Source organism: Arctopsyche grandis, chromosome 1 (genome assembly GCF_051622035.1).
Source record: "Arctopsyche grandis isolate Sample6627 chromosome 1, ASM5162203v2, whole genome shotgun sequence".
NCBI classification, from domain to species: Eukaryota; Metazoa; Arthropoda; class Insecta; order Trichoptera; family Hydropsychidae; genus Arctopsyche; species Arctopsyche grandis.
In genome coordinates this window covers 13,819,095-13,836,314 of record NC_135355.1, presented here as the reverse complement: position 1 = coordinate 13,836,314, position 17,220 = coordinate 13,819,095, and the positions used below count along the sequence as shown (strand labels likewise).

The following is a 17,220-nucleotide window of genomic DNA, read 5'->3' as shown; positions in this document are numbered from 1 at the left end:
AAAGAAACAGATAAAGAAAAAGATACAGATAAAGTAAAAAAGAAAAAGAAAGACTATAAGGGTGAAGAAGCAAATCAACCACATATTATTTTCTTCACCTTTGTCCTAAAAATACTAAAAGAGTCTCTAAAGAGGTCAGGACAATCATCTAAGCTATCGTAAATACGGCATATACGAACGATTGCACTATTGAAAGAGGTGTTGCTTTGACAAATAGGTGGATAAAAAAGATTTGTGCATCTGGTGAATCGGGCATTAACGTTAAAATTAATCTCTCTTAAAACAGACGTGTCAAGAATACCATTAGCAATCTTATATAAAATTAACAAATCAGAAACCCTTCTACGCTGAGACAAACTTGCAATATGGAAAAAAGAAAGTCTGTCATTATAAGATGGTAACAGTTTTTTTAAGACCAGTCTTATAGGATAAATGGCGCAAAAAACGCTTCTGGATTGTTTCTAAGTGCTCAATGTGAGTTTGGTAATAGGGAGACCATATGATTGAGGCATACTCCATATTACTACGAACTAAACTGTAATAGAGTAGAATCAGAGTATGGGGATTCTTAAAGGGCTTCGCAACTCGGCAAATAAATCCCAATAGTTTATAAGATTTAGTAACAATATGATTAATATGTTCATTAAATGATAGTTTGGAATCTATAAGTATACCTAAGTCTCTGGCACAATTTTTTGCTGTAAGATCTACGTTATTAATATTGTAAGTAAAGTCAATTAGGTTACGATTTCTGGAAACTGTCATTGAGAAGCATTTAGAAATATTGAGATGCATAAGGTTTACATTACACCATTCAGATATTATATCAATGTCGGATTGTAATTTTAAGCAATCCGACTCACTATTGATAGGATGGAAAACCTTAAGATCATCGGCATAAAGTAAGCATTGACACTTCAGTAGGGGGATTAGGTCATTAATAAAAATAATAAACAGAAGTGGTCCAAGGTGAGAACCTTGAGGAACTCCTGAAAGGATTATTTTAGGGGCAGATGAGAAACCCTTAATTGTAACCAATTGACTTCTCAAATTAAGATAAGAAGTTAACCATCTAAGTAAATTTCCATGAATTCCAAATTTAGATAATTTACGAATTAGCAAACCGTGATTAACCTTGTCAAAAGCCTTTTGAAAGTCTGTATATATAACATCTACTTGTGTACGAGTATTAAGATATTTATAAATTGTGGTAGTGAATTCAATAAGATTAGAAACGGTTGATTTTTTTTTAACAAATCCATGTTTGTACTTATATTTTATTTATACCTATTTAATTACCAATAATTCAATAAATTGGGTTGCATGTCAATTTTTACGAATTTTTTAAATTCCTTTAATTTTTTATATTTTGAATATCGCTATTATTTTCATTACTAATTTATAATAATATTATACGTCGGCAAGAAAATTCGATCTTACGAAAATCGTTTAAAAAAAGGCGGTAACTTCTGAACCGAATCCACAGCCCTGGCAACAACGCACAGAGCAAGCAGTCTGATGGTCAGAGCGCGGACCATCCTCTGTCTGTGCTGGCTCTTATGTCTCAAAAGTATTCGTGATTTGGTATATCGAAATAGCTATCTACCTTCAATGGAAAATTGAAATCCTTATATAAATTAATTAAACATACATACATACTATGTAAATAATAAGGCATTCGACTCTGTTACACCGAATCCATGAAATTGTCTATTTTAAGCATTCGGCAAGAGAATTGCCGAATGCATGAAAAATGCAAGCACGTTGCCCAGTTCACGGATTCCGTAAATTCTATGCCGAATGCGTGAACTGGACAGCGTGTTATATTATAACCAAGTGTCAAAGTGACAGCTGAATAAGGATGTTTAATTTACATATTATTATGTATAATATGACTACATACATATGTTTCACTGTTAAAATATTGATCAAAATGTATAAAAATGACATTAATTTATGTATAAGTCATATGAGATGATCGAAACATATGTATGTAGTCATATTATACATAACAATATGTAAATTAAACATCCTCATTCAGCTGTCACTTTGACACTTGTCCACGCTGTCCAGTTCTAAAAAACAACACCGGAGAGCTGCTGTCTATTTGCCGACTCCATGCTTTAAGCAGACAATTCTTGGTGAATACACGCATTCGCCAAAGAATTTACGGAATCCGTGAATTGGGCAACATGTTTGCATTTTTCACGCATTCGGCAATTCTCTTGCCGAATGCGTGTAAAAGACAATTTCACGGATTCGGTGTAACATATACACAAATAGCTCAGCCCAAGTGAAAATGGAAACATTAGGAGAAATATTCCCAATAGAGAGAGGTGTAAGGCAGGGAGACCCACTTTCACCAAAACTATTCTCAGCAGTGATTGAAGAAATATTCAAAGAAATGGATTGGAGCAAATTTGGCATTAAAATAAACGGTTCTAATTTGAATCATCTCCGATTTGCCGATGATCTTGTACTTTTTAGTGACAACTCAGAAACTCTACAAGTAACGCTACAAGACCTTGCAACAAAGAGTAAAAAAGTAGGACTTACATTGAGCAAAACAAAAACAAAGGCTATAACCAAGCCAAAAGTATCATCAAGGTAGACAGTGAGCCTATCGAGTATGTGGAGTCCTATGTATACCTCGGGCAGATTGTGTCTTTCAATGACCATATGTAAGCAGAAATAGAAAAGAGGATGTACATAGATCAAGTAAAAAACTTCCAGAAACTTATAACTAGTCACCGGAGCCTGAGGGGGCCGTGTATTGTTCAAAGGTTGTAAATGCATTGTTAAAGGTTTGCCGAACAATGGATAGCACTGTGACTATCCTACCTCTACTTATAACATGCCAAAGGAGCATGGAAAGAAGTATGCTAGGGAATACCATAAAACTTTCCATTTGGGCCTCGCTGTGATTTTATTTTTCTTTTGTTCAATATTGTGGATTTTATTTTTGTTTTTTACACTTTTGTTCATTTTTTTTCTTATGTATTATTTTTTTATGCTATTGCTTTTTTCTTTTTATTTTACTTATTTAATCTTTGTTTTTCTTCTGTATCAAATGTAGGCCATTCTGGCGCATTAGGTTCTTCCTGTAATGCCACAATGGTCCAAAACTATAAATAAATAAATAAAACATAAAGAGCAGTAATCTCAGAAATTACCAACGTCGAAGATGTTGGTATAAAAGCCAAAACATTGAAATGGAGATGGACTGGTCACATGATAAGATACAGGAAAGAGAAATGGTCAATAGCTATAACAGAATGGACCCCACATTATAAAGCAAAAAGAAAAAGAGGCCGACAGAGGAAAAGATGGTCAGATGGCAAGGATGGCAGGAGAGAGGAATATGGAAAGGTCTGGAGGAGGCCTAGATGTCATCAGGACACGCTGAATATCAGCAATAAAGGCTTTGAAATCTTGAAAAACCATGTAAATGGTTTGGTGATTACACTGCTACCAGGATAATCGCCACTACAAAAATTTCGAACGCCAGAAGATCTGCGCACGCGATTTTCGTAGTAGCGATTCACTTTTACGACGTAATTCATTTATCTATGTAAATGTACATATAGGATTAAAAAAATATTCACACTAAATGTTTACCTTGTCTTCAAGTATTTACTTGTCTTTCCCAGTCAATTAAGATTTTTTTCGATTATCCGGACCATCTTCATCCCTAATTAATCTGGATAGTCGAGGTTCTATTGTATAATGATATAAAACATACATCTCTTGTCAAATGCCGCACAAGATTTTAAGATTAGGAACACAGTGGAAACGGTTCAGAACGAATTTGCGACTTTTAGTGCTGGGGTGCTCAATGAAGTGGAACCGTAAAATTATACTGCATCTGGGCAACCAGAAAAAATTTTTTTTTTATCAGGCAGCATATTTAACATAATATTTTTCCATGTGGCGGCGTATTTAATTGAGTTTGAGCGTTATACGGGAGTGTGACCACCTGTGGTACACGCCCGTGGTTGAACGTGTTATTTAAAGTAAAATGCAAATATACAAAAAGAAATGGTTTATTTTTTAGTCTTTACAACCATTATTGAATCACATAAAATTTTGAATCAATTTCTATTATGCTTTGTAAAGATTAAATTAAAAAATGGCAAATATGCAATAAAATGTCATAGATGCATATGTATATGTATATATATATATATATATAAAATTAAAATAACCCATTCACACATAATGAAAAACTATTACCACGATGGAATGCACAACTGTGGCATTTTATTTATTAAAAAAAAACATGAAATCAGGATAGTAATATCTACATAATGTAATTTGAGGAGCACATGACAATGGCTTCAAGAAAAAAGGGTAATTGTCATATCTGTAAATTAACAGGTTAATTATATAAAAGCCATTATTGACAAAATTACGTTTCACTATTAAAACTTTAAGCAGACAAGTAAATTTTAATTGAAAATTAATGTCAAAAATTTCAATAAATTACAAACACAAAATTACAAAACACGATTTGAATACTACTTTATACATGAAAAATTTATGTGATTCATACGTAGCCATTGGCAGAAACATAAAATTTAAGTTTTTTTTTAATTTTCCCTCAATATATATACACTATTGCCAACTATCTGACGAATTTATCAATAGCAAAATAATATATATATATATATATATATATATATATATATATATATATATATATATATATATATATATATATATATATATATATATATATATATATATATATATATATGTATGTATAAAGCAAAATATTGGACATCAACTTTTGAAAACATTTGAGTGAAAACAGTATACATGGGCGACATTATCATTTAAGATATAATCTAATAATAAAAATTATTACATTTTTTATATTATCTCAGTTTTTGCATGTTAACAATGTACTTGAAAATTATTTCGTGACAATATTAAATGATTTTTATAAACAAAAATGATATGATACTGTCAAAAGTTATTAATCAAAATAACATGTATCATGTAGTATGTATGTACTTAGTATTTAGTTAATTGTACTACAGAAATGGGAGGTAAATTTGTGAACTCTCAAATAAAATTATCATTAACAAATTAATAATCAACTCTCATTATAGTTTTATATACTTTCCTTTTATTTTTATAAAATGATGAAGATTAAAAATAATTTGAGGTTAGCAAAAAATGGTGTGAAAGTATTTGTGCATTAAAAAATACAACTGAATAATTTCAATAATACAATATTGAAACTTATGATGTGAAAGCAAATAAATATAAAATCGAAATATTTTATAGAGTAAATTAGCCATTTCGAGATATATACAAAAAATGTAACATCAGCACACAAATAATTTTTTAAAAGAAAATCGACTGGTGTTAACCACTAGTAATATCACACTTTTAATTTTTAAACATATATGTATATCCACGTTTACTGACAAAATATAAAAAATCAAATTCATTTTAATAAAATTTTTGATAAAAACAAATGTCGAATGTTAGAAAGATTGGATGGTACTTAAAAACACAGTTTAGGCTAAAATCACAATATAACTTTTCAAAACTTATATTATGCATCGATATATATATATATATATATATATATATATATATATATATATATGTATGTATATATATATATATATATATATTATTTTTTTTTTTTGTTTGTTATACAACATATTCGAGATCCTCACAAATCCTGATCAAAATTTCAACAAAGTGGCACACATTTCGTTGTACCGCAATCTACCGAGCTATTTGATTAGATATTCTGAGGAACTCCAAGAAATCAGCATGCTGTTCTTCATTCATTTCAGACCCCCATACATCATTGTCTGAATCCTCTCTGAAAACCGTAAAATCGCATAACAAAGAATAATTCACTTCATTGCATAAAACATCATTAAAAATAGACAAAAGCCCTTACAGTATGTCTCCATCGTCAAAAAATTGACGGTCTCCAGTCTGGGGCAAGTGTTGATTTAGAAATGCGGTTTCTTCTGATGTAAGACGATGCCCTTCCGGCAAATAAAAGCCATTATCACCGTTACCCCTCTGTCTTGTACCCCTGCCGCTTATGGGTGGAGCACTGTTATTGTGGCGAATTCCATTTTGATTTGATTCTAAAAAACAAAAATATTTACTTCCACAATGTGGACAATATTGAACAGACAATAATTGAATTGATTAATTACGTGAATGGAATGTTGGAGTGGTGGATTCCGAATCGACCAACTCAGCGAAACCTCCAGAGCCCCAACGGCTCTGTCTCAGGTTGATCAAGTTACGAACTAAGGGCGCTTGCACACCAGCTGCTTCGGACGTTCTCAATCCGGTGAAAATGGCGTCAACGTGAAGTTTACAATCAGCATCCAATGCTAATCCCGATAACTGTTAACATAACCGAAATTTTTCATTTTATATAAATCTCTGGAGTAAATATGTATGTATAACATTAAATATGTATGTATAATATTAAGTACAAACCTTCAAAATTTGACAGACCGATTTAGTACTGTTGTTATCGGGAGTACCGAGCATGTGTTTCAAAATATTGCACAAACTTTCACCAAGAGCCTTGATACGACCACCCTGAAACCAATAATCAACATTAAAATCACGCATCTTCTGTAAACATACTTTGAAAATTCACATTTAGCATACTTCAGGATTTTCCAATTGCATATACAATTCAGCCAAAAACATAGCGAATCCACAAATATTATTACTTGATACCTCCATTCCAGATACGATGTTGTTTTCTTCACTAGTACACCTGAAATTGCAAGTCACAATATAAAGCTTGATATCAATGATTACACATATTCTGAAAACAAATAAATATACCTTTCTAATAAACAGGTTCTGAAAACAGGTGTCGTGTCCAACGTGAGCGCAACACTATCAAACATTGTGCACAATCTCGCTCCATTATACCGGAAATTTTGTTCACGAATAGCCTATGAATATGAATTACAATTGGATAGAAAAATCGGAATCATAAATCTACGATTCCTTGTATATCACTTCAATGTTACCTGATTTACTATGGCCTCAACTAAAGGTTGTGTGTGTTGCACATCATCCAAAGTGAGTGAAAACGAATCTACAAGCGGCCCCGACAATGTGGCAAACCTTCCAGGACTATAGGTGACTTCGTCCAACATCGTTATCAATTGAGATAAGCTATCCTATAAAATTTCAATATAAATAAATATATTGAATGGAAAAAACACCAAAAACTTACCTACTTACCGACAAGACCATCGCGATGACAGTTAGACAGGCCCACTTGGAGATCTGTCACATTGGAAATCGTATGACAAATTGGACTCACTTGACATCAGTTGATTGCAAATTAATCATAAATACTACGCTATTGCGAATCACTACACATACACTCAAAGTTACACACACTCGGACACGCAATCTAATTTAAGGAATAATTAAATTGCGTTTAAGTACATTTTACAATTTGGTAAAAAGGATCAATGTTAGTATGATAAGGAAAATTTATAATTCCGCGGAGTAAATACTATTCATTAGAAATTTTAATGTCTGCAAACGAAACAGATTTTTGTAACAACAGTGGCACATAGCTGGGTTATCAAATATGGATTTAAAAAATTATGGTGTATATGAAACTGTGTCAATTTTGGTCGTCATCTTTTGATATACAATTGGCAATAAGACGATCGGATGAGTATGATTTTCTACATTCTCGGTAATTACTAGGCCTGCTGAATACAACATATTAAATACAGCATATAGATATCGCGACGGCCTCGCTTAATTGATAACAATAATGAACAAAATAGCCGTACTTGTAATTCATATTCTTCAGGGTGTTGATTGTATCTGATGCGGTCCTGCACCGAGAATCTCTGCTGATCGTAACTGGGCTGTCCATAACCTTGATAGTATGAAGAAGAGTTGGTATGGTTGGTGTGATAGTTTGAATAGCCATAATTGGAAATGTCCTGATTGTAAAATTCAATGTTTTCCGAACCGGCAAAGTAGTTGTCTTGCGTCGGAGGCACGTAATTTGGCGGGAACCATTCCTTCGCTTCAGCAGAAAGTGTCGACTTCGGTTTGTCTTCTGCAAAACAGAAAAAAAAATCAATGTAAAACATACAAACACCGAATAAAGTGGACTGTGCTAACGAGTATGTTACTCATGTTTATTTTATTGTGTGTATATATTGTGGTGTCACAAAACGTCCATAGGATACTGAGGATAACAGTCTATAACTTTTGACGAATTTTATTTTGGATACTAGTGGGTAATATTTGAGAAAATTTGGAACAATACTCTTCATTAGTGTCAGTTCTACACATGTAATACAATTGTTTTATTATATTGAAAATTTTGGCATCTTAACTCGTTATGGACCGCATAAATATTCCGAAAACTTTCTATGAGTCTGTATATTTTTCGCAAGGTAACAGTAAAAATAAAATTGAAAATTGGAATACAGTTTCTTTGCATTAATTTTCTTCAACCTAATAAATCATCAATCAGTATTTCTCAAACTGTGGTGATTGCTATATTCAATTTATATCCATTTCAATATATTTCACGTAATAAACGATATCTATCTTATAGATCAGTAGTTTCCGAACTTACCGCTCCCAGGCCTCCTTTTTGAAAAAATATAATTTTGTTGCCTCCCCCAATTCTTTATTTCATAAAATAATACAAATACATTTTTAAATGACAATCTATTAATAAAAAAATACAAATATAATTGATAGAAAAATAAAATTCTTCTTCCAACTGTATTATCGCTGAAAATTATTTCAACCATAGCAATAGCTGCTGGCAAAATTAGTATTCCTCCTATTGTATATGGTTTTTTATTATTTACATTTTGCGACTCTGCATTTGCAACTTTGTACAATGCTAGCAATGCATTTGATGGAACACAAAACTATTTTCTTGAACATTTGCTTTTGTTTAATAAACTGATCTTTTTTTCTTTGAAAAAATTCCATGGGTTTACCAATGTATTCAGAATGCATAGTTTCAAGGTGCCATATTAATTTACATGGTCTCATACTTTCTGCAGCCAAAACTATCATACAGAGCAAGCACATTGGTATTTCCAAGCCATAATATACTATATATAAAAACCGATTGTCGCTAAATATATATGTATGCGTGTGACGGACGACGGGCGCAGTATGGGGAACCAATTATTTTTTTGATTTTTGGAGGCGAAGGTGTCGGCGATGCACAAAACGTAATTCGTAATTTGTAATTCGTGCATTTCTTTCCGAAACCAGTCGTTTCAATTTCTTTAAATTTATTTTTATTCGTGTTTCAATTTCTTTTCGAAACCACCCGTTGGAATCAACGGGCACAACACTATAATATATATAAAAACGGACCGTCGGTATGTTTGTATGTGACTATGTGGCAGACGCGTGGACCAGTATGGAGATTTCAAAAAATAAATACACGGGCACGAGGCTAAAGCTAATCGGCTTGAAGTAACCCACGTGGACCAAACACTAGAACAAAACGAGCAATAGAAACGATCAATTCGGACCAATGGCTGCATTTTAAGCATCTGCTATTGTAATGCGGATATAATTTATCATTGAACGAAATAAGGTCTGTTCATACCTAATCGGCACGAACCGACTTCAGCAGGTATCTGGCCGTACGAAAAGTATTATTTGGTACATTTTGTATGGGTATGTTCATTGCAACCGTCACGTTTACGCCACGGCAGGCTTACAGCAGTAAGCAGCTTACTCGACATTTCCTGTTCATACCTTACAGCAACATTCGTCAACGTATCGTATCCGTCTTTTTGGCCATCGTGGAGATATACACGCGAATTACGTGCCATGAGTATGCCGCTTTGCTGTTTTGGAAAAATTTAATTTTTTACGGAAATATTTAAAAAAAAAATCATCCACAAGCTCCTTAACAGGGTCCAAAACTCTCCTTCGGTTTTTCTATTTTTTAACATGGGATGCACATCAAAACGCCTCCGTGCTTTTTTATTGCCTTCTTGAGCTTCTTCTTCCAACAACTATATTTCTACTAAATATATTGTTCCCTTTATTTTATTTTCATGAACAACCGCCTCGTTCTCCGACGAAAGGGTCTCTTGGACTGTATTCGTTGGGGGGGGGGTGGCCTCATGTTGAGGGCTTTAAGGGTCAAATTCTGTGACCTTAAAAGCGGGCTTAGAAATATTGTTCCCTGTTGCTTATATTTCTACTATCTCTACTTGTATTACCATCAGTATCTTCATTATTAGTGGATTTTCTCTTGTAACCAGTCAAAAACTATGTGCGTTTAAAGAAAAAATATAATATATTATGTTTTGAAAGTTTATTTATGAGTATATATTATTTTATTTTAATATATTATGTTTTAAACTAACTTAAAGCGCCTACCAGTTTGGAAATCGTTGTTATAGATCAATGCGTTATTCATTTGACGACCTTTGAATGAAATTTAAAAAACACAGCATGTGTTTACGGCCCACAGTGAGATATTAAAAAAAAAAACCCTAGTCTTAAGTTGGATACTTTTCTACTCGATTCTGACACAAAGTTCAGAGAAGTGTATACGAAAAGTAGATTTTATTATGACACCTGAAAAATATCGATTTGACAGTGTACATATATTGGTAGGTCCGTTCGTAGTAGTTCGAATATGAATAAACAAGTATGTTCACGAGTGAACATTCAGATTGTAACATACTACATATACACTATACTATCGATTATCCAGTTTGTGGATTGTTTTTAGTATTAATATATGACGGGCTGAAAACCAGACTGGTACAAGTGACATTTAAAAAAAAATCTGGTTTAAGTGCTAAAATAATAAATAGCATATATGAAATGCTATTATTTTAGCACTTAAGCCAGCTTTTTTTTTTAAATGTCACTTGTAACAGTCTGGCTTTCAGCCCGTCATATGTCACAAATAAACGCAAAAAAATGTACTCACTATAAAACAAAAACTTAGTTAATTTAGATTCGAAAATGGAGAATCGACAATATAGTAAAAAAACAAGAAATAGAAGTTGGAGGCGTTCACAAGAGATTAGAATACATCTTCACAAATGATGTACTATCATTTGTGATATGTATTGCATCTTCATATATGATATGCATCTTCACAAATGATAGTACTGTATTTCCTTCCAAGCAAAAGAGTATGAAAATGTCATTATACGAAGATTTAGATTCAGAAAAGCAAAAAACCTAGATCATATAAGGGGACTGAAATAAAATACCTTCTTGTTGATTATTATAACTAAAAATAGGCATGGATAGAGATCTTCGAAGATTGTTTCAAAACTAAATGGGTTCCTTAAGTCAAATTTTTCCAGAAAGTAAAGGGTTGCTGTGACAACCCTTTACTTTTTGGAAAAATCTAAAAGCAGAATTATTAATAGATAATGCTACTTTTCATCCGAATGAAACTATGTTAAAAACAAACTACAGTCATATGTTATCAAAATTTTTATTGCCTAATGTTTCAAGTCTCAAGTTTAAATATCATTTACCTTTTCAAAATTCTTGCCAAGGAAGATGACTTGATAAATTTTTGAAAAAAATGAGTGTATTGGATAGCAAAATCTCGGTCGAAAGTAAAACTAAAAAATTGATTTGGTCATGGAGAAATATTCTATCTAACGTGGAAATATGTAGATTTATCAGATTGTGAAGAGATTGATGTAAGTGAAATTTAAACATGTCGGATTGGGAAAACATCGAAGAGTGTTCTGATCGCAATTCAAATGATCGGGGGTTTTAATGCATGAGTGATGGGGATATCGTTTCTAATGTCATCCAAACAGTAGAAACGATATTAAAAATCGACAGTTCAGATTATCCTTGTTATTCAATTATCCATTTTCGTAACAGTTTAGCCCGGATAAGCGAGAGTACACTATACATATGTATAGTCCTTCCTCAAAAACACGTGCGTTTTATCAGTTTTTATAAACTATTTATACATAAAACAAAGGTAAAACACAAACTTTTCACTTTTTTTTTAATACATACATTTATTTACATATAAAAAAAAAATATATTAATACTTTGTATTTCCACCCTTAGCCGTAATTACTGCTAATTTTCGTTGTGGCATACTGCGCATGCAACTTTGAATTATTTGATTTCATAGCTTGCCCACACTGCATTTATTTTTTCCTTTAATATTTGAAGGGTAGCGTTGGGATGACTACATGTATACGATGGTTTTTGGGAGGCTCAATACATTTTCAATAGGATTGAGATTAGGGGACTTGCCAGGCCAGGGTAAAATGGCTATATTTTGCGATTCCAGGAAATTTAAGACGGAATGTGATCGATGACATTATCCACCATCTCGCATAAAAGTGAAAGGACTTTCGGTAGAGTTGAGGGAAGACAAAAATGGTTAAAAAAATCGTTTGGAGCACTTATTTGTAACCGATCCTATTCATCATCCCTTCCACAAAAAAAAAAGTGGTCCCAGCCAATTGATGGTTATAAACAACCAAATCATTGTTGCCGGTGGGTGTTTTACTGGTTTTTTGTACAGTCAGGGTTAAACTTTTTTTCTGGGTTTTTGCGAACAAATTTTTGGTTTTTGGTGAGAGCTTCTAAGCGAGATTCGTCGTTAAAATTATCTATGGTGTAAAAATTATCTAAAAAAAAATATCCCACGTACAGCATACCGCTCCCTCGCTGTGTGATCGCGCCCTAAGTAAGCCTGTACGACAAAAAGAGATAGAATTTCAACGCACGCCACTGATATATAGTACCGTTTACCATGCATACATTCTTAGCATTATTTTCAACATTTTGCGCATGCAAATCACTTTCATTTGGATGCACAAAGCTCTCTTGGTGAACCACAAACGAGCGAAAAACAAACAAAAACTGGCGTAGCGGCCATTTTGTATCTTATGTCAAATACACACACACTGAACAGCCACTGATTCGGATCTGCACTTGAGCCCAACTGGTGACTTTTTTCTGTCACCATACCGACGATATACGTATTAGATAGGGTTGCCAGGCGTCCCGATTAATCGGGATTGTCAGCAGTTTAAAGTCTCGTGAACAAACCTCTCGGGACGCCCAAATATCCCGGTTTACTACTTTTTAAATTCCTACAGAAGTTTTTAAAACACAATTAACATAAACTATAAACAAAAAGGCGATATCTGGATTAGACAGTCTGGTAAACACTGCCTTATACATTCTGGAGAACTACATATGTATGTGTAGAAGGCAGACAAAAAATGTGTATCAGGCATCAATTAATTTTGAATCGATAATTTTCTCACACTCGGAATGATTGATCACACGCAGACGCGGAATAGGCACTGTCAGAACAGAAAGACTGAAAGGTTTTTGTGATTTTGTTAATATTGAATATAAAAATCTACACTCACATTCAAAAACTAGGTGGCTATCACTATTACTTGGAATAGAACGCACTCTAAAGCTATAAAATAGATTATTTCACTAATCCTCTCACAAGTCTGTCTTTGGATTATTCATTGTATTTGTAGCATTTTTTATTTACATATATTAGAAATAGAAAATCAATTATAGATTATCACTTGGATTGAAAATATATCTAGAAAAGTCAAAGGTCTGATTTGGGGGTGGGGTGGGGGGTGGTGTACCGGTTTGACTTGCATGAAATCTGACAACCTTATATTAGGTGACCACTCTCCACTTACGGCACCGTAGTCATACATCGCATCAACAACTCTGTGTGATTTTTTCATTCAAGGATAATACAATACATACACACACACACACACATACATAGAAATTGTAATTGTTGTAATAGGCGACAGGTGGCACTTGAATGAATTGTTTTATAGAGTGACGAAGGGGAGGTCGAGCGGTCGAGCGGTCGAGCGGTCGAGCGGTCAACCTGAGGTCATGTGCAAGTGGTCATAGACACGCGGCGGTGGGGTGCGGGGTGTGGGGTGTGGGGGGGTTGGCGCACCTGAGCGGGGGGGCCGGAGCGGCGCGTGGCGGTGCGGGTGCGGGTGTTGGGTGTGGTGGTGTTGGTGTTGGTGTTGGGTGTGTTGGTGCGGGTGGTGCGGGTGATGTCCTCTGCCACGACCCCGGCCACCGGCGCCTTCTCCGCCGGCACCGCCGCCCGCCTGCAGCATGGCGATGGCGGTGGCGGTGACGATCACTGCTGCGACTGCTCCGACTGCTCCGACTGCTCCGGGGCCTTCGCCTGCGCCTACGCCTACGCCTACGCCTAAGCTACGACTCGTTCGCGACTACGACTACGACTCGACCGCGACCACCAACTCGAACACGAACACGACCACGACCACGACCGCGATCGCGATCTCCTCACACGGACACGACACTCTTCGCACCCACACATACACCGACCGCCGCCGCCATGTTTATTTACGACACATCGATCGTCGGTGCTGCCATCGCCGCGCCGACCGCTCGCACACGCTGGAAAGCCGGTCATTTTTTCACGCGGGCAGCACTCTCGTCACTGCTGGACGAGGGCATTTTATTCACTCACATTGATTGAAAATTATCGATACAATTGTGAGTGACTAGTGACTCAGTGACGTGGCTAGGGGTGGTGTCATCTGGTGCGCGACAAAACAATTATGTCTCTCCCCCACCCAGAAAATGAATAAAGGTTTGGACCGATTCCCGGCCTATAGAAATCCAGTTGAATTTTGAAGAGGATCTTTATCTACCGCGACTGAATGACTGATATTTTCCACCTTAGTGAGTGTAAATTGTCGGATATTACTCTAACCCATTTATCTGGTAGTCTGCGCTCATCATTGTTTTCATGATTGATTGTGATTTATGAGTGGAATTTTGATTAACTGTCTTCCATTTGGGCCTCACGGGGATGTTTTCTATTTGCAGTTGGTTCTTATTTATTGGAACTGGCTGTAGGTGCATGGCGACAACATGACGCCTACGGCCTATTGGCTACGTCCACACTACCGATATCTACACCCGATATTTTCGAAATTTTCCATATCCAGTTCCCATATTGCAACCTGTGGTTGCTATTTAGAAACTGGATATGGAAATATCGGTTGTAGATATTGGTAGTGCGGACGGCACATTGCGCACTGCCAACCGGTCGTCTTCGATTGTAATTTACACAGGCATCTCCAAGTAGTCAGCGAAATAATCGAGCGCGCCAACGAATATCAACGGCCACTGTGCCTAGGTTTCGTCGACTACGACAAAGCCTTCGACATAGTTAGTCATAATGCAGTAGTTAACGCTCTACAAATACAGGGAGTGCTGAAATCCTATGTGAGGCTGTTAGCTGCAATATATAAGAATGCCACAGCTTCAGTTAAACTTTTTTAAATAGCTCGCGACCCAGCTGACCTTCTTAACAGACAGAGAAAATAGGAAAGTATGATTAAAAATTAACGTAGATAAGACCAAACTAATTTTCAATGGTTATTGCATGCCTGATAGCATCTCATTAGATGACAAACCAGTAGAAATAGTAAAAAAATATTTATATTCAGGTCAAATAATTTATATGTTCGGTAGTAAACTCAATACACTCAAAGAAGTATGGAACGCTGTATGCTTGGCATAACGAGGAAAGCCAGAAAGTGGAACACGTGGGTGAGAAGAATGACAAGAGTAGTGGATAGAGTGAAGAGATTGAAATGGCAATGGGTGGGTCACGTAGCTAGGAAGATGGACGAAAGTTGGACAAAAGAAGTACTGGAATGGTACCCGAGAGAATGCAAAATGGTAAAAGGAAGACCGCAGAGAAGATGGGTAGACGAAATTAGGAAAATGTGTGGGGTAAGATGGATGAGTGTGGCGTAAAACAGAGATGAGTGGAAGCGTGTTGGAGAGGCCTTCATCCAGCAGTGGATGGTGAATGGCTGTAGATGATGAGATGGGTGTTTACTAAGACTTCCAATCCCGGGATCCCGTTGTTTTCTGGTACCGTGAATCTCGGTGCTGAAACTAGTCTGAATACCGGGATTACGGTGCTGGCAGAAATTTCTTTAAAAATAACTTTCGACGCCGGCTTGCCGTTTCCACGAAATGGTATGAACGGCCTGTATTGTGTCGCAGATATTGTGGTCAACCGCAATGATATTTGAAGCATATTTTAACTGATTCCAACTTAGAAGCGACCACTGATCACGTTTTCGTGATCTAGAAAAAAATTGTGTGTGTCTGTATTTCTGTGTGAGTGTCTGTATGTTTATTGTGTGTCAGTGTATTTTGGGGATTTTTTTAACACTGTTCGTCCTATCGAACTGAATCTTAGTATTGGTTACTGAAATTTGTATCGATACAACGTAATTTTTTTTCAAATTTTGAGTTTGACCGGAAATGGTACCTCCCCTTATAGGTGTCTTCTTTCTTTTTAAGTTTTTGAATTAAATTATCTCCCAAACCACTCATCAAATCGAACTGAAATTTCTTACTTGTAATAGAAATTATTTATATTATACCCCAATATTTTTTCTTAAACCGAAAGTAATACTTTTAATTTAGAGAATTTAATTTATGTTTTTCTAAGAAATCCTTTAATTTATTGAACTGAAATTTTACCAAGTTATGTATAAAAGTTGGTAAGCATCCGTCAACCAGAAGTGCCAGTATACTCTTGTACAATTTTTTCTTCCACTATTTTTTTCGACCCCTTTAACATGTGTGCTCTTCACGTAAAAATTCAAGTATAATTGTTGTATCAATGTGATGAAAATAAAAAAAAAATCACTTAATATAATGAACCGGAAGCGGGATTTTTTTCCTCTTAGAAAAGTCAAAAATGCCCTGAATATGTTTAACTGAAAATTTATATTTGTATTATTTTTATACTAACATAGAGTTGATAAGGTTTTGGTAGGAATTCGTAAGCCGGTAGAACTTTAGTCTTGTGTAAATTTTCCAACATTTGTGTTCAATTTGTATTGAAAATGCTCATAGCCGGTATGTGTGAACGTGTATGTTCGATTATCGAATTTTGTTTTTTATCCTTCTTATATTCCTCAAATACATAGATAAAGTCGTAGGCTATTTACATCCGAATTTTTTACATAATGTAAATTTAATTGAAGTTTTTTTTATATTAGGTGGATTGTTTCGATGAATAATTACTAGACGGTACAAACTATTTGTAAAATACGAATCAATGAATGAAAGCGATGTTTTTTACTTTATTTTCGGATGGTATCCGAAAATTTAAAGAAT

At 34.9% G+C, this 17,220-nt stretch overlaps 2 protein-coding genes across 5 annotated transcripts; one reads left to right on the top strand and one right to left on the bottom strand.

The window, feature by feature from the left end:
* Window positions 1-2,299: 2,299 nt before the first annotated feature.
* Window positions 2,300-3,480, top strand: LOC143916893 (uncharacterized). Its single transcript, XM_077438161.1, has 2 exons — window positions 2,300-2,607; window positions 3,153-3,480. Exons 1-2 carry the CDS (start codon window positions 2,300-2,302, stop codon window positions 3,478-3,480), a joined length of 636 nt encoding a protein of 211 aa, XP_077294287.1.
* A 2,169-nt stretch (window positions 3,481-5,649) lies between these two features.
* Window positions 5,650-15,747, bottom strand: Paip1 (Poly(A) binding protein interacting protein 1). Of its 4 annotated transcripts, none has more exons than XM_077445790.1 (10): window positions 13,988-15,747; window positions 8,009-8,098; window positions 7,824-7,912; window positions 7,038-7,190; window positions 6,847-6,959; window positions 6,664-6,775; window positions 6,487-6,591; window positions 6,195-6,390; window positions 5,927-6,122; window positions 5,650-5,845 (listed from the first exon to the last, which is right to left on the bottom strand). In XM_077445790.1, the coding sequence occupies exons 1-10, from the start codon at window positions 14,154-14,156 to the stop codon at window positions 5,746-5,748; spliced, it is 1,323 nt and encodes a 440-aa protein (XP_077301916.1). In that variant the 5' UTR covers window positions 14,157-15,747; the 3' UTR covers window positions 5,650-5,745. The 4 variants fall into 4 exon arrangements, with proteins under 4 accessions (XP_077301916.1, XP_077283258.1, XP_077298288.1 ...); XM_077427132.1 differs by lacking the exon at window positions 13,988-15,747 and adding an exon at window positions 8,175-8,321; XM_077442162.1 differs by having other exon boundaries at window positions 7,824-8,098.
* Between the last annotated feature and the right edge of the window lie 1,473 nt (window positions 15,748-17,220).